This window comes from Schizosaccharomyces osmophilus, chromosome 2, assembly GCF_027921745.1.
Source record: "Schizosaccharomyces osmophilus chromosome 2, complete sequence".
Taxonomy (NCBI): Eukaryota; Fungi; Ascomycota; class Schizosaccharomycetes; order Schizosaccharomycetales; family Schizosaccharomycetaceae; genus Schizosaccharomyces; species Schizosaccharomyces osmophilus.
Window position 1 is genome coordinate 2,473,265 of NC_079239.1, and position 20,272 is coordinate 2,493,536.

At 38.6% G+C, this 20,272-nt stretch overlaps 14 protein-coding genes across 14 annotated transcripts; 8 read left to right on the forward strand and 6 right to left on the reverse strand.

Annotated features, from left to right (window-relative positions):
* Positions 1 to 426: 426 nt before the first annotated feature.
* On the forward strand, positions 427 to 861 carry srp14 (signal recognition particle subunit Srp14; the record flags this gene model as incomplete). The annotated part of the gene is made up of 3 exons (XM_056182410.1): positions 427 to 447; positions 499 to 577; positions 641 to 861. The coding sequence occupies 3 exons, from the start codon at positions 427 to 429 to the stop codon at positions 859 to 861; spliced, it is 321 nt and encodes a 106-aa protein (XP_056038315.1).
* Positions 862 to 1,637: 776 nt separating this feature from the next.
* Positions 1,638 to 3,141, forward strand: sst2 (AMSH/STAMBP protein-like protein, ubiquitin specific-protease; the record flags this gene model as incomplete). Its single annotated transcript, XM_056182411.1, has 4 exons — positions 1,638 to 1,769; positions 1,854 to 1,988; positions 2,061 to 2,908; positions 2,976 to 3,141. The coding sequence occupies 4 exons, from the start codon at positions 1,638 to 1,640 to the stop codon at positions 3,139 to 3,141; spliced, it is 1,281 nt and encodes a 426-aa protein (XP_056038316.1).
* Positions 3,142 to 3,636: 495 nt separating this feature from the next.
* Positions 3,637 to 4,094, reverse strand: bud20 (zinc finger ribosome biogenesis protein Bud20; the record flags this gene model as incomplete). Its single annotated transcript, XM_056182412.1, has 2 exons — positions 3,637 to 3,940; positions 4,018 to 4,094. The coding sequence occupies 2 exons, from the start codon at positions 4,092 to 4,094 to the stop codon at positions 3,637 to 3,639; spliced, it is 381 nt and encodes a 126-aa protein (XP_056037573.1).
* A 1,660-nt stretch (positions 4,095 to 5,754) lies between these two features.
* On the forward strand, positions 5,755 to 7,509 carry cdr1 (serine/threonine protein kinase (NIM1 family) Cdr1/Nim1; the record flags this gene model as incomplete). The annotated part of the gene is made up of 1 exon (XM_056182413.1): positions 5,755 to 7,509. One exon carries the CDS (start codon positions 5,755 to 5,757, stop codon positions 7,507 to 7,509), a length of 1,755 nt encoding a protein of 584 aa, XP_056038251.1.
* A 543-nt stretch (positions 7,510 to 8,052) lies between these two features.
* Positions 8,053 to 8,475, forward strand: dut1 (deoxyuridine 5'-triphosphate nucleotidohydrolase; the record flags this gene model as incomplete). Its single annotated transcript, XM_056183878.1, has 1 exon — positions 8,053 to 8,475. The coding sequence occupies one exon, from the start codon at positions 8,053 to 8,055 to the stop codon at positions 8,473 to 8,475; it is 423 nt and encodes a 140-aa protein (XP_056038620.1).
* Positions 8,476 to 9,035: 560 nt separating this feature from the next.
* On the reverse strand, positions 9,036 to 9,743 carry pct1 (RNA 5'-triphosphatase; the record flags this gene model as incomplete). The annotated part of the gene is made up of 1 exon (XM_056182414.1): positions 9,036 to 9,743. One exon carries the CDS (start codon positions 9,741 to 9,743, stop codon positions 9,036 to 9,038), a length of 708 nt encoding a protein of 235 aa, XP_056037993.1.
* Positions 9,744 to 9,759: 16 nt separating this feature from the next.
* Positions 9,760 to 10,092, reverse strand: SOMG_03626 (RNA 5'-triphosphatase; the record flags this gene model as incomplete). The annotated part of the gene is made up of 1 exon (XM_056182415.1): positions 9,760 to 10,092. One exon carries the CDS (start codon positions 10,090 to 10,092, stop codon positions 9,760 to 9,762), a length of 333 nt encoding a protein of 110 aa, XP_056038256.1.
* An 823-nt stretch (positions 10,093 to 10,915) lies between these two features.
* did4 (ESCRT III complex subunit Did4) lies at positions 10,916 to 11,704 on the forward strand (the record flags this gene model as incomplete). Its single annotated transcript, XM_056182416.1, has 3 exons — positions 10,916 to 11,197; positions 11,281 to 11,331; positions 11,405 to 11,704. 3 exons carry the CDS (start codon positions 10,916 to 10,918, stop codon positions 11,702 to 11,704), a joined length of 633 nt encoding a protein of 210 aa, XP_056038306.1.
* A 288-nt stretch (positions 11,705 to 11,992) lies between these two features.
* mrpl40 (mitochondrial ribosomal protein subunit L24) lies at positions 11,993 to 12,838 on the reverse strand (the record flags this gene model as incomplete). Its single annotated transcript, XM_056182417.1, has 1 exon — positions 11,993 to 12,838. The coding sequence occupies one exon, from the start codon at positions 12,836 to 12,838 to the stop codon at positions 11,993 to 11,995; it is 846 nt and encodes a 281-aa protein (XP_056038787.1).
* An 819-nt stretch (positions 12,839 to 13,657) lies between these two features.
* sdo1 (SBDS family ribosome assembly protein Sdo1) lies at positions 13,658 to 14,530 on the forward strand (the record flags this gene model as incomplete). The annotated part of the gene is made up of 2 exons (XM_056182418.1): positions 13,658 to 13,788; positions 13,921 to 14,530. The coding sequence occupies 2 exons, from the start codon at positions 13,658 to 13,660 to the stop codon at positions 14,528 to 14,530; spliced, it is 741 nt and encodes a 246-aa protein (XP_056038788.1).
* Positions 14,531 to 15,199: 669 nt separating this feature from the next.
* SOMG_03630 (Brix domain protein Rpf1) lies at positions 15,200 to 16,120 on the forward strand (the record flags this gene model as incomplete). Its single annotated transcript, XM_056182419.1, has 1 exon — positions 15,200 to 16,120. One exon carries the CDS (start codon positions 15,200 to 15,202, stop codon positions 16,118 to 16,120), a length of 921 nt encoding a protein of 306 aa, XP_056037623.1.
* A 368-nt stretch (positions 16,121 to 16,488) lies between these two features.
* Positions 16,489 to 16,866, reverse strand: mrpl28 (mitochondrial ribosomal protein subunit L40; the record flags this gene model as incomplete). Its single annotated transcript, XM_056182420.1, has 1 exon — positions 16,489 to 16,866. One exon carries the CDS (start codon positions 16,864 to 16,866, stop codon positions 16,489 to 16,491), a length of 378 nt encoding a protein of 125 aa, XP_056037622.1.
* A 596-nt stretch (positions 16,867 to 17,462) lies between these two features.
* On the forward strand, positions 17,463 to 17,981 carry mrps12 (mitochondrial ribosomal protein subunit S12; the record flags this gene model as incomplete). The annotated part of the gene is made up of 1 exon (XM_056182421.1): positions 17,463 to 17,981. The coding sequence occupies one exon, from the start codon at positions 17,463 to 17,465 to the stop codon at positions 17,979 to 17,981; it is 519 nt and encodes a 172-aa protein (XP_056037620.1).
* Positions 17,982 to 18,477: 496 nt separating this feature from the next.
* hxk2 (hexokinase 2) lies at positions 18,478 to 19,833 on the reverse strand (the record flags this gene model as incomplete). Its single annotated transcript, XM_056182422.1, has 1 exon — positions 18,478 to 19,833. One exon carries the CDS (start codon positions 19,831 to 19,833, stop codon positions 18,478 to 18,480), a length of 1,356 nt encoding a protein of 451 aa, XP_056037619.1.
* Positions 19,834 to 20,272: the final 439 nt, after the last annotated feature.

Below are 20,272 nucleotides of genomic sequence, written 5' to 3' on the forward strand. Positions count from 1 at the left end.
AAGGGCTTATGAAATTGATTTCTGCGAACGCTTTTAGTGTCACTGGAGCTGATGCTTTCTTTACTTGTTTTGCTATGAGGAGGAACGAACTTTTACCAATGCACGAGCTGATCCTATGAATCAGTATAACCAATATCTTGTTTTTTCAGTAATTGTTCAATTTTTGATCTTGATCTCGACAGCGTGTAGAGATGCTTGAGTCTTCTCTTGTAACCATCACCTTCCTTCCTTTGATTCTGTCATCGTCTATTTTGAGTAACACGTCTGTAACTTGAATGTTTCTTCTTGTACAATATTTCGCGTTTGTATACTCAACGCTTCCTATCAAGTCACGGTATTTGCATTTAGTGAGTCGCAAAGCACATGCTAAAGTATTACGAGAAGAAATAAAGACAAGTATGAAATCTACTTCTTTTTATATCTGCTATGCTTTTGAGTAACGAGCAGGTAAGTAGTTTTTTACTCAAGAGTCTGAAACTAATTTGTTACGTTTTGTAGTACCTGGCTCAACTAGCAGAGCACTTACAGCAGTTGGAAGGAAAAGGAGCTAGTTCCTTGTATTTGTCCCAAAAGAAAAGTATGAACTTGAAAGAACAAGAAGATGCATTCTGGTAGAAGACATGCTAATTGATATCCCTAGATCCAGCCTCTGGTGATGAACAGAATACCAAACCATCAATCTTACTTAGAGCTAAGAATGGAGCAAACTGGAAAATCTCGACAACTGTAGATGCCGAGAACTTTACAGAATTCTTTGGAAAATATACAGAGGTTTGCAAAGGTGGAATGATTGGGTTGAAGAAACGTGACCGAAAGAAAAACAAGAAGAAAAAGAAAGCACCTACAGCATCCACTGCATAAAGTTAGTATGCGAGTTTCGCTAGGGATCTGATGATCCACCTATTTCTTGCTTTCTTTATTCTATTCTATACTACTCTATCGATAATGTCGACTGTTATTTATGAAATATAATTCTCAGGAAAATTCCTTTGCAGTAACAGCTTTCCAGCTTTTATACAGTAACCATTGGATTCTATATTATCTTGTATCTGTTTACACTCTTCTGTTCGCTACCTATTCGTCTTTTCGTCTTGTTTTTTTCCCAAGAATCTTAGAACGTTCCCTTTTGTTGAAACTCGGCATGTAAAGAAATGCGACGAAGCAAAATATAGTAGCTCTCCTATCTTTCTATTTTTGTTTGTCATTTCATCTTTTTTAGCTTTTTTGGCATACAATAAAGATGTCTACGTTTGGTTGAAAATGCTTTGCTTCCATCCTCCTTACGGTGGGTATGAACTGACCGGTAGGGAGTAAATTGTTTTCACATCAGGTTTCTTTCTCATAGATTTCAAGTCTCCATCATGAAGCTTGTTCATTAATTGTTTACCTTCTTTACAATAGCTATTCTCATAGAATCCATCTACCTTCCTTTTCCTTTAGTGATCTACTTTCTACCTCGTTAATTGATACAAACGTAAAATTCATATTTGTGAAGATCATGCAGATCCTCCACACAATCCCTTTTCGTAACGATATTGCTTATTCGTCTAAGAAATTCACATTTCTACCTTTGGCACCACCAGAAAACATCAATTTCGTAGAGCGGCTGCGGATATCATAGTTTAGTGGTCTTCTTTATGAGTGTTGTTCAGCAATCAGAGACACCCTTATCCTACTCCGATCTTGCTACTCGTGCTAGCAATTTCTCCTTCAATGCGAACCTACCATTGAAAAACTGGCTAAGAACATCACAGGCCATCTTAAAACAAGTATGTTGTTTTTTTACTGAAATCCAATTGCGTCTCAATTTTGCTTTTGTGCTGAAATGCTAACAAACACCCGAATGGATTTAGGCTCATGTATATGTACTAGAAAAGGACTATTCCAATGGAGCATTTCTTTTGATACGTTATAGTGAGTTATTTTTAAAATGCCAGCAGCATCCAGAATCCCAAGGATACCGAAAACAGTTGTTTGAATACTTTCAGGTTTGTGTCTTTCTACAGTTGCTTCATCGCGCATTCAGAGGACTTGCAAGAAATTGACCATTATTGTCATAGATTGTTAAGAACGAGGTATTACAAGAGATTCAGCTTTTAAAGCCTTTGGTAGAAAAGCAATATGAAGAATATCAAATGAGGCAAGCTTCAGTTCCACCGAAACAGGTAAAATCGTTACCTCAACCAAAGCGGCAAGTATCTCCTGTTTCTGAGCCGCAATTAGAACAATGGGCACTTTCTGAACTACAGATTCTTCCACGAGATGCATCCAATGAATTACTATCCAGTGTTTCATCATCTTCCTCTAGACCAATCTTTGATTATTCTTCTCTTCAATCATCTTTGGATTCTTCTTATTCCACTCCAGTGCCCGAATCTCAGTCTTTGGTTAATTCCTCCAAACCATCAAATCATGCTTCTCTTCCTCAATCCCTAAGTCCCGAAGTGTCTTTGGATAATCAAACGGGTCACATTATTCCATATTCAGAACCCAAAAAGCCTCAAGGATCTTTCAAAATTCGTGCTTATACAGAAGGAGGGAAGCCATTGCGAACAGTTTATCTTCCAAAGTCTCTGAAATCAAAGTTCCTTCGAGTTGCCGAACTAAATACCAAGAAAAGATTGGAAACGTGTGGCATTCTTTGTGGAAAGTTGAGGCAAAATGCGTTTTTTATCACGCAGCTTGTCATTCCTGCTCAGGAAGCTACAACAGATACATGTGGTACGACAGATGAAACAGCGTTATTTGATTACCAGGATAAACATGACCTTTTGACGTTAGGTTGGATCCATACACATCCTACGCAGACATGCTTCATGAGTAGCGTTGATTTACATACCCATTGCTCTTACCAGTTGATGCTCCCTGAAGCAATCGCCATTGTTATGTCTCCTTCAAAAACACCAGAGTAAGTATATTGATTTGTTTTAACTTTTTTCTACATGTTCAGCCTAAGCTAACACAGTTGTTTTTAGATCCGGTATGTTCCGTTTGCTTGATCCAAAAGGACTTGAAAAAATCATACACTGTCGAACACCTGGCTTATTTCACATGCACGAAGGACAAGTTTATACAAAAATAAGCCAAAATGGACATATCAGAGAGATTGATGCCAGTGTAGAAATGGTGGACCTTCGTTAAAAATTGAAAAGCAATTGCTTTTTTACCTTTTTCCTTTCTTTGTATTCTTTCCTTTTGTTATGGTATGAAATTGATATAATCGCTCTTCGCCTATGTTTCTTCTAATATTAATATTAATATTTTCCTGTCACACATCATATACTCAACTTGAGCTCAACTCTTTATTCTCATTGATTCAATAGATGAATACTGTAATCTGAAACTTATAAAGGATTTGCGGATATGCCAAGAAGAATTCATTACTAAATTAAACCTAAATATGTACCAAAATCCAAAAACCTAAAAAGAAGAGAGTTTTAAATAGGGAAACTGATACCGAAAACACAACTCGATTTCAGGAACGTTTTGTAACTTTCCCCCAAAACGAGTAATGTCAAACGATATGAAACTGATGGATAGAGAACCAACAGCAAAATGAAATCGAGCTTCTGCCATTGAGAAGCGCGAAGACTATAGCAGACCGTAACTAAAACATTAGCTCAATGCTATGATCCATTAATCTGCCATGACTGCCTGGGGTTCCTTATTCTGATTCACATCGGAAGAAGTACCTGGTTTGGGATGAGCAATATTCACAGAAGCCTCTGCTTCTTCTTGTGAATATGCAGGCTCTTTTAAGTCTTTCAAACGACGTCTGTGAACTTTGGTTCGCTTGTGGAGACGCATCGCTTCATCAGTGGCAAAGTGACGAGCGCATTCAACACAGTAATGCTGTCCCAAGCCAGGTAGGTCAGGATCTAGAGGCTTTTTTTCATGTTTTTCTGGCTCAACCAAGTCTTGGTGAATTTGATCCAAATCTCTGTTCCTCTGTTAATACAATGTTCATCAATCAAGCGCCTAAGCGAATTGACAACACTCGGCGAACTAAACACTTACCTTCCGTACACACGAGTTCGGTAGAGATGGTGATTGCCATTGCTACGGTGTTTCCGTTTTGTCGAGTATCTGGTCATCCTACCTTCAATTTTCAAGTAGTGGTTGGAAGACGCCAAGTTCTACCTCTAAACATTGAAATTTGTCTCACCGTTCAATCCTTATTCCATTTACCGAAGCAAACTAAAGTGCGTTATATGCTGTTATCTACCCAAGTAACAATGTGTCAAATCCTTTGTTTACTAAAATGTAAACAAAACACAGCTGCCTGAAAGGCTTGCTTTTCTTCGTTGTTTAAATTATAGGATAGTAATTAGTATATAAATAGCCTGTACTTAAAGATTCCAGGACATGTTGTATATCAGAAAGCAGATGGTGATTTTTTCGGTTGCTCTTGAAAGGATACCTGCACCATAATGAATCAAATTTGACAGAATAATACTTTAGTTAGTGAGTTTTCTGTGGTTTATAGAAAAGGCTACTCTCTGCGAAGGGTTTCTTTTGCACTTTGTTTGATCAGAATTTCAATACGTCGGAATACAGTAGTAAACAGTGAATGAACAAGGAAGTATTGAAAGCAGAAAGAGACTCGTAAGGTAGCTTAGGGACATTAAGAAACACTTTTCGACTTTACAGTCTGTCCAGCATTCACATGGACGGTTTCATTCTTTTTTTTATAAAACGTTTGTTGCTATACCTTTCGAACCTCATTTACAGCAGTAGCAAAGAACGAGTAGTTTTGTTTTCATGTAGGTATATTTATACATTAGCGTATAACGACATCCTTTCTTGACTTGCCTGAGAGCTCAGCTAGGATCCACTGTAGCTGAAATTCCATGATTTTTGATTGATTGGAATCTCTGTTCTATGTGATCTATAGAACATTTTTCTAATCTTCCTCAATGTATTTTATTTCTTTCCATTTCTCTTAAAAACGACTTGCTTTCTGCGAAATTTCCGAAGAAAAATGCCCTACCCTTCCCATTGAGAAAGCTCATAAAGCCGTAGCGCTTCCAGTATGTTGTCCTTTGTCAAATATATACGGCCAAAGTTTACTGAAAACTTGTTAATCTGTCTTTTATTCTTGCATATTTACTAGTTATTAATAATCGAACAAATTTTCCGTACTTCAATCTGGATTCCCAAGCAGAAATTTCTTATTCTGTCTTGTCATTCTCATTTATGACTTACTAGCGCATACTAATTCGTCTTTTGTTTTAGGTATACGACTGCATTTTTACGTTTCGAGTGTTTCTCCTTTTTAATCTTTTAATTTATCTTTTGGGTTTTTTAGTTCTCAGGTCTTTTCGGTAATTTAAGGATATTATTTTACTTCATTTATTCATTACTTTTCCCTTTATGACTTATTTATAATTTTTTTCACGTCCCCTCTTATATTAAACATATTTCACGTATTCCCTTTCCCTTCGTCTTTCTTCTTTTCGTTTCGGTTTTCTTTAAATTCCTCTTTCTTTTGACGCTTCTTTGGTGCAATTTTGATTGAAACATATTTTCTTGGTCATCTTAAGTTATTCTTAATATCCGTAAACTTGACTTCTCTATTGAGCCATTTTTATTTATGCTTTATGTTTTGCAGATTATTTTGTATTCTATTCGATTTTGTGAAATAGGGAAATCTTACCGCTTTCTCGGTTCAATCCATATTTGATTTTTTGACGATTTTGTTACCATTGGCAAACCTTTTGTTTAATTTTTTTTTTTTTCATTCTTTTCTGCTGAATGGTGAAACGACATAAAAACACGATCGGTCTATGGCGTCTGGGTAAAACTTTGGGAACTGGTTCAACCAGCTGTGTTCGCCTAGCCAAACATGTGAAAACTGGAAATTTGGCGGCAGTCAAAATTCTTCCTATCAAAGATGTATCGGTAGGAATGGAAATTTTGATGATGCGTCTTTTGCACCATCCCAATATTCTGCAGTTGTATGATGTCTGGACTGACCATCAAAACATGTATTTAGCTTTAGAGTATGTTCCCGGTGGGGAACTGTTTGACTACGTTCGCAAGCATGGTGCTTTGTCAGAAAAGGATGTAGCCCATTATATGGTACAACTCTTAGACGCGCTTTCTCACTGCCACCAATTTCGATTTCGACATCGTGATTTGAAATTAGAGAACATCCTTATCAACCCGTATGAGCGTGTTCTTAAAATCGCCGATTTCGGAATGGCTACGGTCGAACCCGATAATTCTTACCTTACAAACTTTTGTGGATCTTTGCATTATTTAGCTCCAGAAGTTGTCTCCCATACGCCTTATGAAGGTGCTCCCGCCGATATATGGTCTTGTGGTGTAATTTTTTATGCTTTGCTTTCTAACAAGTTACCTTTTGGGGGCAGCTCCACAGGCACTGTTTATGACAAAATATTAAATGGAGCTTACGATTTGCCGTGTTCATGTTCTACAGCAGCTCAAGACTTATTACATAAAATGTTGAATGTGAATCCTTCAACCCGCATCACGATTCCCGAAATACTTAACCATCCTTATATTCAGTCAAACTTAGAGCAGCCCAACGAAACGCTACTGCCAAAGTCCTCTTTACCTTATTCAAGTCTTGATGTTGATCCTTTAGTAGTTGATTGTATGTGCCTTTTATGGAGGAAATCGTCTTCCAAAAGCATAGTCACAAAGTTGCAATTGTATGAAGATAATGACGAGAAAAGAGTATACCGTGCTTTGTCAAAGTGCCTCCAAGACGATATACGCAAAAAGAAACTTTTCGATAAAAACAAGTATCTAAGCTTGTATGATATCATTCATGATAAAAGCCTTTTCAAGAAAAATAATGGAACAAGTCAAGAAAATATCACTAATGAGGGTGAGAGGGATGATTTTTGTGTCGAAAGCACCATGAACAGAGTTGATGAAATTGCCCCATTTTACCCTTCCTTCAATTCCTGTCGAGGAAACGAAGAACAACATAAGCGTCCTGGCTTTATGCATGTTGAGGATGAGTCAAATCTTATGTTAAAAAATGTCACTCCGAATTACGATTTTGATCCCAATTTAACTTCTGACCCGATTGGAGTACGGGTGCTTTCCATCTCGCCTTTCGACCAGGAAGACTATTTCCCGTATAATCGTTATGGCTATACCCGTATATTCCCAAACATCACCTTTTATAGCGGAACTGTTGGTTACGAAACGCCTAGCCCAATCTCCACCCCCGACTCTTCTCTTGATCTTGTGCCAGCTACAGATGATCCGAGTATTGCACCAGTTTTTAGTACATCAATAAGAACACCTAGGAGACCTAATTCACTGTCAACGCAGGGCAAGCGACAAATTACCTCTGCAAACGGTCGTTCAGCTTCTGTTCCACTCTATACTTCACGAACTTGTACCCAGCGTTGCGCATCAAGTAATGCACAACTTGCTCATTCGTCGGGAAGGAGTAACAGTAACTCTATGTTCCGCAAGATTTCTTCCCTTTTTTCTCCTCAAAAGAAACCCTACTCAGTGAATTATTAAACTATGGTTTTAGTATAATTAATGTTGTTGAAATTGTTGTTTCAAAATTAATAACTAGGTTTTTACGTAATTTTTTTTTAAATATGAAAGTGGGTGAAATGACTGATGACTTTAATGAGATTCTGTGGTCATGATAAATATTTTGATACTATTTCAGCTTTTCTCTTCTACAAATTTTTGTATGGATATTATTCTTCTATTGATAGTTTCCATTGGTATATTTCAATGATAATTGAATTCTTTTCGTAATTAAGTGCTTCATTTTTGTAGTAGACGAAATAAGCACATAACACATAGGTATTAAAACATCACATGCGTTTACCCGTGTACAAGACAATACCTTTTGGCAAACCATTTAAAAGAAACCATCTACTTGCACTCAATTCGTCTAGCTATAATTTTGTTGGTACATGTGTAAACAAACGCGACGCGTCGTGGCTTCAATTTTCGCGTCGCGATCTAAATTAAATAAGATATAAAGGATAGCTGAGGTAGTAGAACCTTGTAATTGTTTATTCTCATCAAAAATCAATAACGTTTATAATGAGTTTTTTTGTTCAAAAACTTTCTGATAAAGCTACAGTACCTACAAAAGGCTCTGCTCTGGCCGCTGGCTATGACTTGTATGCATCAGCCGAATGCACTATTGCTGCCAATGGAAAAGCTTTGATAGACACAGATTTGTCAATTGCTGTTCCACAAGGCACTTACGGACGCATTGCTCCACGAAGCGGACTTGCCGCTAAGCACTTCATTGACGTTGGTGCCGGTGTTATTGACGCTGACTATCGTGGACACGTTCGCGTTTTGCTCTTCAACCATGGGGGCTCTGATTTCCCAGTCAAAGTCGGTGACCGTATTGCCCAGATTATATTAGAAAGAATTATCACCCCTCCTGTTTTGCAGGTTGAGAACTTGGAGGCTACTGTTCGTGGCTCTGGCGGTTTTGGAAGCACCGGTGCTTAAAAATCTAGGATGTGATATATGATTTTGTAAGAGTTGACAGAACTCGTGCATTTTCGTTTAAGTTTCTTTGATGAACCATTCCTTATGTATATGTATAATAGAATCTGATTCCCTTTTTTGTGTAATTTATATTTTTACTCTGTAGTCTCAGGATTGTAGAACTAATTAATATTGCCGCATCTTTTATTTGGATTCCTCTAAACAATTTGATGAGAGTAATAACCGACTTTATGATTAAATTACGCTTCTAACCTATACTCCAGTGTTAAACAACAGCTGAGTACCCTGAATGACCCTTTGTAATTTAGTAATAAATTAAGGTACTGAAGGAAACATCCGAGGTTTATTGGAAGCTGAACTAGAAAATTGTACGACTGTTACATTCGTCAAAGGTTCCATAAATTTGACACCCAACTTGCATGTGAATTTGAGACGAGGATCTGTCTTTGAAGTGTCAGACAAGAGGAACCAACAGGCGGTTTGATCTGTAATACGAGCCAAGAAAAAACGGAAGGGTTAAAGAATTTTAAAGAGAAGTGTTGTTCAGGTAAGATGTACTTTTATGAGTTCTCACGACGAAGGATACGAATATTGTCTAAGAACAACTGAACCCTCCTATCCCAAGATGGCTCGACGCCTTCTTTAGCACGCATAGCTCGTTCACGTAAGCCCGCAGTATTATTGAATTCGACTTCTAATTCATGACGTTTCGTGGATTCGTACCTTGGATCATTTTGAATTGTCATGGTAAGATCAATTTTAACATCTTGGTGTTGGTACCCAACACGATCCTTGATTCTAGTCAACAAAGGGGAAGTCTCTTGGGAAGGCATAGAAACGGGAACTTCATCACTAATGGAAATTCTGACATCAAAGGCATCATTAGGGCAGTATAGGTATAGGTCAGCAACTCGACGTTTCATTACGCAAGCAAGGACTCGATTATCTTTCTGGTCTCGAGTTACACGGACTCTATCATGGCCATGACTTTTAGAGTCATAAAACAAATCCACCTGCTTCACGTGTTTATAGACAATTGGAATTCGGCCGGGTCTTTGTGATTCTCTAAATGCACTGTTCAAAAATTCATTAAAGTGTTTGTGTTCTGAAGCAGGCATATCGCTCTGAAACCGAGTCCGAAGATTGAACTCTGGATTTAATACGGTTTCACTCAAGACCGGAAATTCAAACCGACTTTGGGAATCAAGGTCTATCAATGTGCCAAGTTTCGCTTCAATCTGCATTATAAGAATTAGATACGAGTGCATTCAGGCGGACGATAATCTAGAAACCCTTTGAGACTTGACTTACCTCAATGTTTTCCACAGGCTCATTAGTCAAATAATGAAGTAGAAAATTCGAAACTGTTCGAGTTGTATCATGTAGAACAGGCTTATTTAGAATATTTATTTCCGGTTTTGTAACTGCAACGGTTTTCGGTTTTTTCTTATCACTCTCTGTTGTCTCGGGTTCGTTTTCAATTGTCCGCTTTTTTTCAACCTTTGAAAGGTCATTTTTGTCGTGTACTAACCCTTTAAAATCCATTTCGTTAAGACGGGTCTGAGCTTCGCTTTTGGTGAAGTCTTGAATGTCTGTCTGATTTGGTTTTCGAACCATTTTGAGATTTTGGACTTCAAACAAAATATTATGGTTTTCTGTGTGGTTCAAAAAAGCTCTCACAAGGAAAACGATCCAATTCTGACAAAGATGATTGTAATTCAGTTATAGATTAACAGTCTCCAACATTAGGCTAAATGACACTGTAGAAAAAAGTTGAGGGTACGTCTCTCTTTACTTATTTCAGTCAGTAAACCTTTTATGTTAATAATCTTATGGCGTCTTAAGTGGTAAAGTACTAGTTCCCTTAGGGAAAAAGAGAACCCTCAAATTGAGGATAGAATAGAGCAATAAGAGTAGCTCCTGTTTAATGACTGTCTGTCTTTACACGCTTTCCTATGTTTAACGCTCATTCCATGTCTCCCACTGAAATACTTAGATCCTTCGCCTTAATTGTTGCTTACAGCTGCAAGGGTTTGACACCGTAAAATTGTTTCATCTTAGTTTTCTTTTTCTTTGAGTTTTCTCTCCAATTCAGCATTTTAGTTACTGGCAATTAGTAGGTTTTCTGTTTCTTTTATTCAGCACAATTACGGCAACCTCCAAATTGTTAAACATTGCATTCAAGTTGCTCAATTTTTAAATATACATTAAATAAATGAATGAAAATTTGGGTAGGTCCCAAATAAACAAACATCTTGGAATCTCTTATTAGGCTGACTTCCAACATTCATAGGTATTATGCAACACATATACCATTCATCTAAGAGGGTCAGACTGTTCGATTTTTGAGTTAAGTTTTAGAAAGATACAAAGATATTTTATACAATCGAGCTTTTTAGGTGTTTCCTAAGTTTCTATAGCACCCCAGAACGAAATAAACATGGGACTCACATCCTGGCTATTTGGAGGCCAAAAATCACCACAGGAACAGTTACGTGCTCATCAAAGATCTCTTGGAAGAGCTGAGCGGGAGTTAGACCGTGAAAAGGTCAAACTGGATCAGCGAGAGAAATCTTTGGTTCAAGAGATTAAATCAAGTGCAAAAGCAGGGAATACAGGTGCCGCTAGGATTCAAGCTCGAGATATGATGCGTTTGCGAAATAGCAGAAAAAAGATGATGAATGCAAAGACTCAATTACAAGCCATATCTCTTCGTCTTCAGGTAAGTCGCCTATGGAAAGCCTTGCATATGATGACAAGGAACTATGAAGATTAAGGGAACATCTATTAACAAAACTCAAATAGACAACGAGAACAAGTGAACAAATGATGCAAAGTATGCGTGGTGCTACTCGGGTATGTATTCTTTAGAAAATCAAGCAATTGGCTTCTTGAGGGTATTGGACATTGCTAATACAACCTATTTTAGTTGCTCGGTGGCATGAATAAGAGCATGAATTTGCCAGCTATGTCACGTATTGCTCAGCAATTTGAAAGAGAAAACGACATGATGGAACAACGCCAAGAAATGATAGATGAAAGTATGGATGATGCTTTGGAAGGTGACGACGAAGACGAAGCCGATGAGCTTGTAGACAAAGTCTTGGATGAGGTAGGTGTAGATTTATCCCAGGGACTACCAGATGCCGCAACACAAGTGGGAAGTGTACCAGAGCTCAAGTCAGAGGGCAATTTACAAGCAAGATTGGATGACCTAGCTAAACGATGATACGATCTTTTAATTAACGATGCACAATTCAATTTTTTTTCTAATGAACTTTGTATCTTACTGTGCTTAAGTGTTTCTTGTGTTCAATATTTGTGTACTTCGTATTTTTCCAATAACCAGCGTTGAGTAATTGAAAAAACCATTCTTCTGCTGTAAATAGAAAAAAAAAGGAGCTGAAATTAAAGACGTAAAAATTTTATTTTTGGAAGAGCACTGGAAAATAGGGTGGGTTGGATAGCTTTTGGCGTATGAAAAAAGGAAGGATTGCAAGAATTATTAAAGATGTATTCATGAGCTGGGTTTTTTCTGTGTGACATGGTCGGGATATTGTTTAACGAAAGCTTCAGCGGTATTTTCGGCGCGAACCAAGTTTTTGGCAATTTCGAAAATATCTTTCTTGTTTTTTTTGTATGCCCAAACATGCTCCAAACGACGAGACCAATTGACACGCAAATCACCAACGGCAAAAGGAGGCAAGGGAGCTTCAGTCAAACTAGGACTCCAGGTAACTTTAGCGACAGTAGACTCCTTTGTGTCCATACTGCCGTCAGCGCGTTGAGGCTTATCATCCTTTGGGGTTGGGAGGTGAACGTCTTTATTGTCGATTCCTTCGTAATTAGGAGCGATTAATTTTCGACCTTTTGGGGAATTGGATTTTGAAGTGGCTTCCACGGGTACAAGGACGCGTTTTCCGTCGGTACTTTTAGCGTTTGCTAGCAACTGAATTTGCGAATAGGGAATTTCGTGGGCGAGATCCACAACAGGGTCCTTGCCATCTTCCGGAGGGCTTCTTAAAAGATACTTGGGTATTCTTACGGATCGCACATTTACACCTTCGATGGTAATGCCATTTGTGTATTTGTTTGTATCCAACACACGGCCCCATTTCCCTTTGTTAGGGCCGCTATGAACGTGAACGTAGTCACCTTTGAAAACATTCCAGTAAGGTATTCTTGAGGTAGGAGGTACGACTGGTAATTCCAATTGAGCTTCAGTAGGATCCCTATCGAATTCCTTGCTTCTTAGATGATCGTAAAGACGCGTCCGCATGTGAACAGGCAAACTGCGTTTGGATCTCAAAAGGCTTTTCCCACCTCCATAATACTTTGGAAACACAGTCCGCAAATCTTTCATACCGTACCTGTATCGAGTTGAGATGGGGATTCAAAAGTTCTACCAAAATTTACCAATAAAGCAGTCAAATCTTCCAATAAAAGAGTGACTCCTATTTAACCAAATGTAGTGACTTAAACTCACTAATTTTAACAAGAAAATGCTAATTCATGTAACTTCCAGGAGCATGCAAATTCAATGCTGCATTCCTACCAAGTTGCTGCTAGTAAGGATATAGCTATTAGCGAAGGCGAACGCAACAAAGGATGCAGGATTCAACGAGTAGAAATTCGAATGCGGAAAAACATTCCAGCCTAGCAGTACTTTTCAGTATAATAATATTTGTAAGTAATATAGCTGTAAAATTTGTTATAAGTATATTAGACATATATGCTAAATAGGAGATACTGTGTAAACATAAAACAAGAAAGCTTTCATGGAAAACAAAATGTTATCAAGTCAACAATAAAGAAGTCTACTTTGTCAATTAATACGTGTCCATGAGTATCTGGTTCTTCTTCGCATTGCTTGTACTAATAGTGCTACCAGCCATAAAATGAAATATCAAATGCGTTCCCTGTACAGTTGGAACCTATTTAATATCAGATTCAAATTTACCTTTGTTTCAGATAGATGCAATCGCTTCTAAACGAACAGACGAATTGCCTGTCTTTTCAAATAATAAAAAAAATAGATGATGGGCATCTTTGTTTACTTAAAAACGATTTGAAAAGACGTTCGACATCGTTAGTGTACATTGCGATCGACCTTGTGCTTCCCTATTTGTTCATGAAGCAACTTCCATGTTTTGACTAAAACAAACAACTTTCTCCTAGCAAGATGGGAGCTATAAATCAACCTGTAGGACAAATTCGATTGACAAATGTATCTGTTGTGAAATATAAAAAAGGTGGAAAACGTTTCGAAATCGCTTGTTACAAAAACAAAGTGACGGAATGGAGAAACAAAATGTAAGAAAAAACAGAATGGAGGGAGTATGGTTTCTACTAATGTGGATTGGCTTTGCCAAGCTTTGAGTAGAACTGGAACTTCCAATTGTCGGCTGATTTTCGTCGTACCGACATTTGCTAACCATTCGCCAGTGAGACGGACCTTGACGAAGTTTTACAAATTCATAATGTATTCAGCAATGTCTCTAAAGGTCATGTTTCCAGCAAAAACGACCTGAAAAGTGCTTTTGGCACAGATGATGTAGACGCTATTATCTTGGAAATTTTACAAAAGGGTGATTTTCAAGTTGGTGATAAAGAAAGAAGCCACCAGATGTCTTCTACTTATCGTGACATTGTTTCGCATGTTACTCTCATGTGCGTTGACCCTAACACCCGCCGTCCTTATCCTGCATCCATTATTGAGAAGGCTATTTCAGACTGTGGATTTTCTGTTTCTAGCAAGAGCGCTAAGTCTCAAGCATTAGAAGCGATTCGTAAGCTTCAGGAGAAGGGAGAAATTCCAATTGTGCGTGCTCGTATGCGTATCCGTGTTGTCATCGATATCAAGCAAGGAAAGCCTTTGCGTGAAAAAATTCGTTCTTTGGCAGATGAGGTTGAAGAAGAAAATATGGACGACGAGTATGAGTGTGTTGCTCTCGTCCTTCCCGGGAATTACAAAACGCTAGACGAGCTTATTCGCAATGAAACAAAGGGCCGTGGTATGGTGCAGCTTTTGGATATGAACGAGTCAAGGGCATAGAAAATATTATTATTTGCTTTGGTGCTTTCCTTTGAAGAATCAATTTGCATTGTCCTGTTTGCGTTAATCCGTTTGCTGAATGTCAATGTTTTGGGGATGGATTTTTGGATTTCTTAATTCAAAACTTGTTAATTTATTAGATCTTTTGGGTTAAAAAAAATAAACAGCTTTACTTTTTCATTTTAATGGTTTCTGTTCGATTTTTGCATCTCTGGCTATTGTAGTCCATGTTTGTGTACGACGGTACAGAGAAAGAGAGAAGAAGCAAAACGTCCGCTCATACTTTGTAGATTAAAAAACTCTAGACTAGTAGCGCTTCGTAAATTGATCTTGTAGGAGAAACAGCTTTACACTAAGAATACCCATTCCTCCTTTTGCTATACCTCTATTTATTTACTGTTTGCAATTACCGAAATTTTATTTTCTCGTTATTCCAGTTAAAATATGCATACGGTCTCACTATTATGCTTGTCTTGACACCAACAAACCCTCTGCTTTTTTCAATTTCATCTACCTTTTGGATTTCTAGAGCCAAATTATTGATTATTGTTGATTTATACTTTATATTTTTGAAAGCAGAAATTACCACCGGTGCTAGAGCTTGTAGCATTTCTTTGTGGCCTTCTGAAAGAAAATAGACTGGGAATTTGTTACCATAAAGACAGAAAAATGGGGCCAATTAAGAATAAAATTGTTCGTCAGCAATTGTACTTGAAAGAATTACAAAGAAGAAAGAAAGAAAAATTGGAAAAACGAAAGGATAGAGCCAAAGAAGAAGAAAAGGAACCAGAAAAGAAAGCGGCTCGCCTTGCTGAAAATGTACCTGAAACCATTGAATCCAAACGAGTTTACGATGAGACGGTTTTGCAAGATGAGCCAGATGAAGAGGTGCAGGCTGAAATCCAAGACGATGAGTTTGCTGCCTATTTTAACGAGGAGAGAAGATTCCCCAAACTATTGGTAACTACCAGCAAACGCGCTTCACGGAAGTGTTATGACTTTGCTTCAGAATTACTGGACTGCTTTCCGAATGCGGAATTCCGTAAACGAACCGGGAATATTGAAATCCATGAAATTGCTGAAGCGGCTACCAAACGCGGTTATACTGACTTGATTGTCTTGAATGAAGATCGCAAACAGACCAACGCTCTCACTTTAATTCATTTACCAAGTGGACCTTCTTTTTACTTTACTCTTTCCAGTATTCAGTCTGCACAAGAAATATCCAACCATGGTCGCTCAAGTGGTCATATTCCAGAACTGATCATTAACAACTTTAGCACTCGGTTGGGTTTAACAGTTGCTCGCGCTTTCCAATCTTTGTTTATCCAGCAACCTCAAATCCAGGGTCGACAAGTTGTAACTATTCATTGCCAACGTGATTTTCTTTTCTTCCGTCGTCACCGTTACGACTTTCGAGAAAGGTCGAATCGACCAGATGGCATCGGTACAGGTTTGCAGGAATTAGGACCACGTTTCACCATGCGCTTAAGAATGGTTCAAAGAGGAATTTGGGATAATAAGAAAGGCGAAGTCTTCTTTGAAAGCAACGCTGGCGAGGAATCTGATAGACGCAAATTCTGGCTTTAAAAAAATGGGCGGTGTATCTACGAATATGTATTATATTTTCATCTTTTGATCGTTTCAGGATGTGAAGCAATGGTCACGTGTGGTACAGTGTTATTTAATCAAAAGTCTTCGATTGGAACAAAACAAAAAACAAAAAGAACTAGAGCTTACTTTTGGAATTTGAATCGGGGTTTATGAGGGAAAAATAAGTCTTACTTAATAATATTTTGGCTTTAATATAAAATGTATTTCTGTGAGGCTTTCCTGTAATTAAATGATAAGTAAAGAGAAGGGCTGAAGAAATCTAAAGTACCATTTCACACTCGCTCAAAAACTGTTCACCTCTGTTGCAACGACTGTAAAACATGAAACACATGCCGAACGAAAAGTTAACTCATAATTCTTGGGGGAGTGTCTGTGGGTATCCGTGTCTGTATAGGGAATCTCCGACTTTTTGATCCTGTCATAGAGGCATTAAACAGACTTTCGCTGGTTAAACGAAGTTCCTCACAGGCCTCTTGCATAGCTTGGAATTGTTTCTCATATGAACATTTCAATTCTTTTTGCTTTCTACTTTGATGTATGCCCCAGGCTCTATTGATAATTTCATGCTTTTTCCATGATTCCTTGTCCATATGTAGAGCATTTTCATTGGGGATTTCATACAATGCACTTCTCAGAAGCTGCACGGATTCATCACGAACACTAGGGCCAGTTTTCTTACTTGCTTTTGTAGCTTTTGCCAAAAGCCGTAAAGTAGACTTCATGCTGGATCAACTTTTTTTAGAGCTTTTTCAAGAAACTGAATTTAGTAAATCCAAATCGAAAAGGCCGAAATACAAACCAATGCTTAACCAAAAAAAGACCGAGGAAGTGTGACAGGGTTAGACAGGTATTTACTGAGTACACTGCCTAATAGGGTAGCCCAAGGACCAAAGACAGAGACTGGACTTGAAAAGAGAACGAAGTAAATAAAGTGATTAAATATACTTTTTCCTTTTTTTCTGGTTTCTTATTCCCCCGTTTTGCCGAAAAGCATTTACAGTCACTTTGGTTACCTTGGAGTACTTGAAAAGTAAGTATGTGAATACGGTTGTAAAGTTTAGGATTTCCCTTTATCAAAGTTCCACAATTATTACACGCAATCACAGATGAAAGCCGTTCCAAGGCCCATAAAAGAAGCGTTCAACTGTGTTTTCTCTTCAAGTTGTGAGTAACAACTAAAAGTGTTACCTCACGAAAGGAAACCAACCTTGCCATATTCTTACGACGTGCCGCTTTCATTCAAGTGTTTCTTTACGCACAGTTTAAGGGAGCTGCTGGCTATTTATTTCTTATATTTCTCCTCTTTTGTTTGACAGCAATGCTATTCTTTCAGAGGTCTCTGCTGCCTATCTTTGGCGCGCGACAAATACCAAGACTTTTCGGCAGGATACCAAGCATACCAAGCGCTGTGAGCATTCCAAATGTTCGTTCTTTTCAAAACTCTTCCATTTTGATGCGTACACTAAACCAGTCCATGAAGAAGAAAAACAAGAATGTGTCAAACACGAATCAACAACAGTCATTATCACTTGAGGGTGGTCCCTTCAGACGAGGCGTGTGTACGCGTGTCTTTACAGTGAAACCAAAAAAACCAAACTCCGCTGTCCGTAAAGTCGCAAGAGTTCGTCTTTCATCGGGCCGATTTGTTACTGCTTACATTCCAGGAATTGGTCATAATGCTCAAGAGCATGCTGTCGTGTTAGTTCGAGGAGGTAGAGCGCAAGATTGTCCTGGTGTCCAGTATCACATTATCCGAGGCGTATACGATATTGCTGGTGTTGTAGGCCGTGTTTCGTCGCGGAGCAAATACGGAGTGAAAAAACCAAAGACTACTTGAGCGTACGACGAACGCTATTCTCTATGTGCAAGAGTTACCCTCTAGAGAAAGGGGTTGAATTTTTTTTTGTGATGTGTACAACAATTAAGGAAAACCTGTATCTTGTTTGGTTGTTGCCAGCGAACTATCGACTTGTATGAATTAGGTCGAATGTTCGTTGTGATGGAAGCGTATCAAATTCCTTTCGTTCGTTCTCATAATTAATTTTTGACGGAAAGATTGCTGTTAGTAAAATGCCAACCACGAAGATTGGAAACGCACCCTTTTAATTTCCTTGGAATATCTATTTTATGTGAGAAGCACATAAAACAACACATCTTAAGCGTGTATATTTTCATCATAATCGTACTGAATGCTTAGTTACTTACTTATTTTACTTGACAGTACCGAATGCAATGAAACTGGTCCAAAAGAGACTCATGAAATTTGTAAAGAAATGAAATTAAACTACATAAATTCTTTAACCTTAGACTCAACAACACATATAACACGTAATTTACTTTTCCTTAACAGCTTGTAAAGCACAAAGAGCAGCACCAATACCACTACCGTCCTTAGCAATGCCAATGCTAATGTTCTTCTCATCTTCACCAAGCACATCCTTCAAAGCATCACGGAGCATGCCGACGAAGTTGGGGTAGTGCTCGACCAAGGAGCCGTCAACACCGATATCGGCCTTCTTACCGGCATGGCCAGTAGTAAGGTAAAGGGAAGCAATGGGAACGGAAGAGATACGGGCAGAGCGACGGCCAATACAGTAAGCAACATCATAGATAAGCAAAGCTTCGCTGTCGTCGCGGAAGCGGATGCCGTAGGGACGAAGGACTTCCTTGATGTTTTCGGCGGAACGGTTGACGACGATGCGAGAAAGCACGGAGGTCTCAAGGGACCAAGAGTCGGTGACGGAGGGAGGGATGATACCGTTGTTAAAGTTGTAAACCTTGATCAAATGGAACAAGGCACGACGGAAGAGCTCACCCAAATACATACCAGAGACACGCTTCTCAAACATTTGACGGCCAGGGTTAGGAGTATCGTGATCGAGGAGCAAGTCGTAACGGGTAGCGGGAAGGCTCTTGAAGCTACTGGCTCCCCATTCGATGTTGATGAGCATCTTTTCTTTGTTGCCGGCGTCGTTGAGCTTAGGGATGTCGGAGGAGTTTTCGATGTAGGCACCGTTGGAACCAGTACCGAAAATAACACCCATGATGGTGTTGTAGGCATTGGAAGTATAAGCACGGGTAACGAGGGTACCGACAGTATCGTTGATAACGGCTTCGATGACAACAGGAAGCTTGCGGTCCTTCATACCTTGGGTCAAAGTGGAACCAAAGTCGAGGCCGATGGCTTCAGGGATGTTGAAGCCCTTGGTCCAGCGAATAAGGGTGGTGTCAACGATGGAACGTTGGCTCATGGGGTAGGAGAAGGTGAAACCCATGGGAAGGAATTCCTTTTCGGGGACACCGACCTTTTCGGGGAAGTTTTCGTTGATGAAAAGTTCGATGTGGTCGCAGATGAAGTCAACCAAAGGTTGAGCAGACTCGTTACGAACGATTTCTCTGGGCAAAGTAGCCTTGCTTTGCTTCATCTCATACTTGCCTTCACCGAGAAGACGAACCCAACAGACACGCAAGTTGGTACCACCCAAGTCAAGGGCCAAAAAGTCACCCGTTTCTTCACCAGTGGGAACACTGCTGATGTAGGCAGGTGCCATGGCAAGCATTTCGTCGTCCTTTTCAAGACCCTTTCTGCGAAGTTCATCGAAATCTTCCATAGCATGCTTTAAAGCATCTGTGGGGCATTCAAAGTCGCTGATCAGCTTCTTGACAGCTTGTTCAAGATTTGCTTCCATTATGAAAAATAAAATGTAAACTAAAAAAATATGTTAGACAGACAGACAGACAGACAGAAAAAAAAAGAAAAAGCAAAAGCAAATGCTTTTTGTTGATTAGGAAATTTTTTCTTACCAAAAAAAAGGAGAAAATTTTTCTACCAAAAAAGTGAATGTGGTAAAAGTAAGAAATCCGAAGAGGGAAGAATTTTTGTAATGTTTACGGAACAACACCAAGTCTTCACAAAAAAAAAGTGAGAGAAATGTTCAAGTTTCGTTAAAAAAAAAAAAAAAACAGAAACAGAAAAATAAAAAAAAAAATAAAAGTAAAAAGAAAAATCAAGAAATTCCAAGTACAGACAAGAGCTTCGCTGTAATTCTTGGAGTGACGATGATATGAATAACGATGATGTTGTCGTTGCTTGACAAAAACAAGTTTGACAGTTTCAATCGTTTCCTT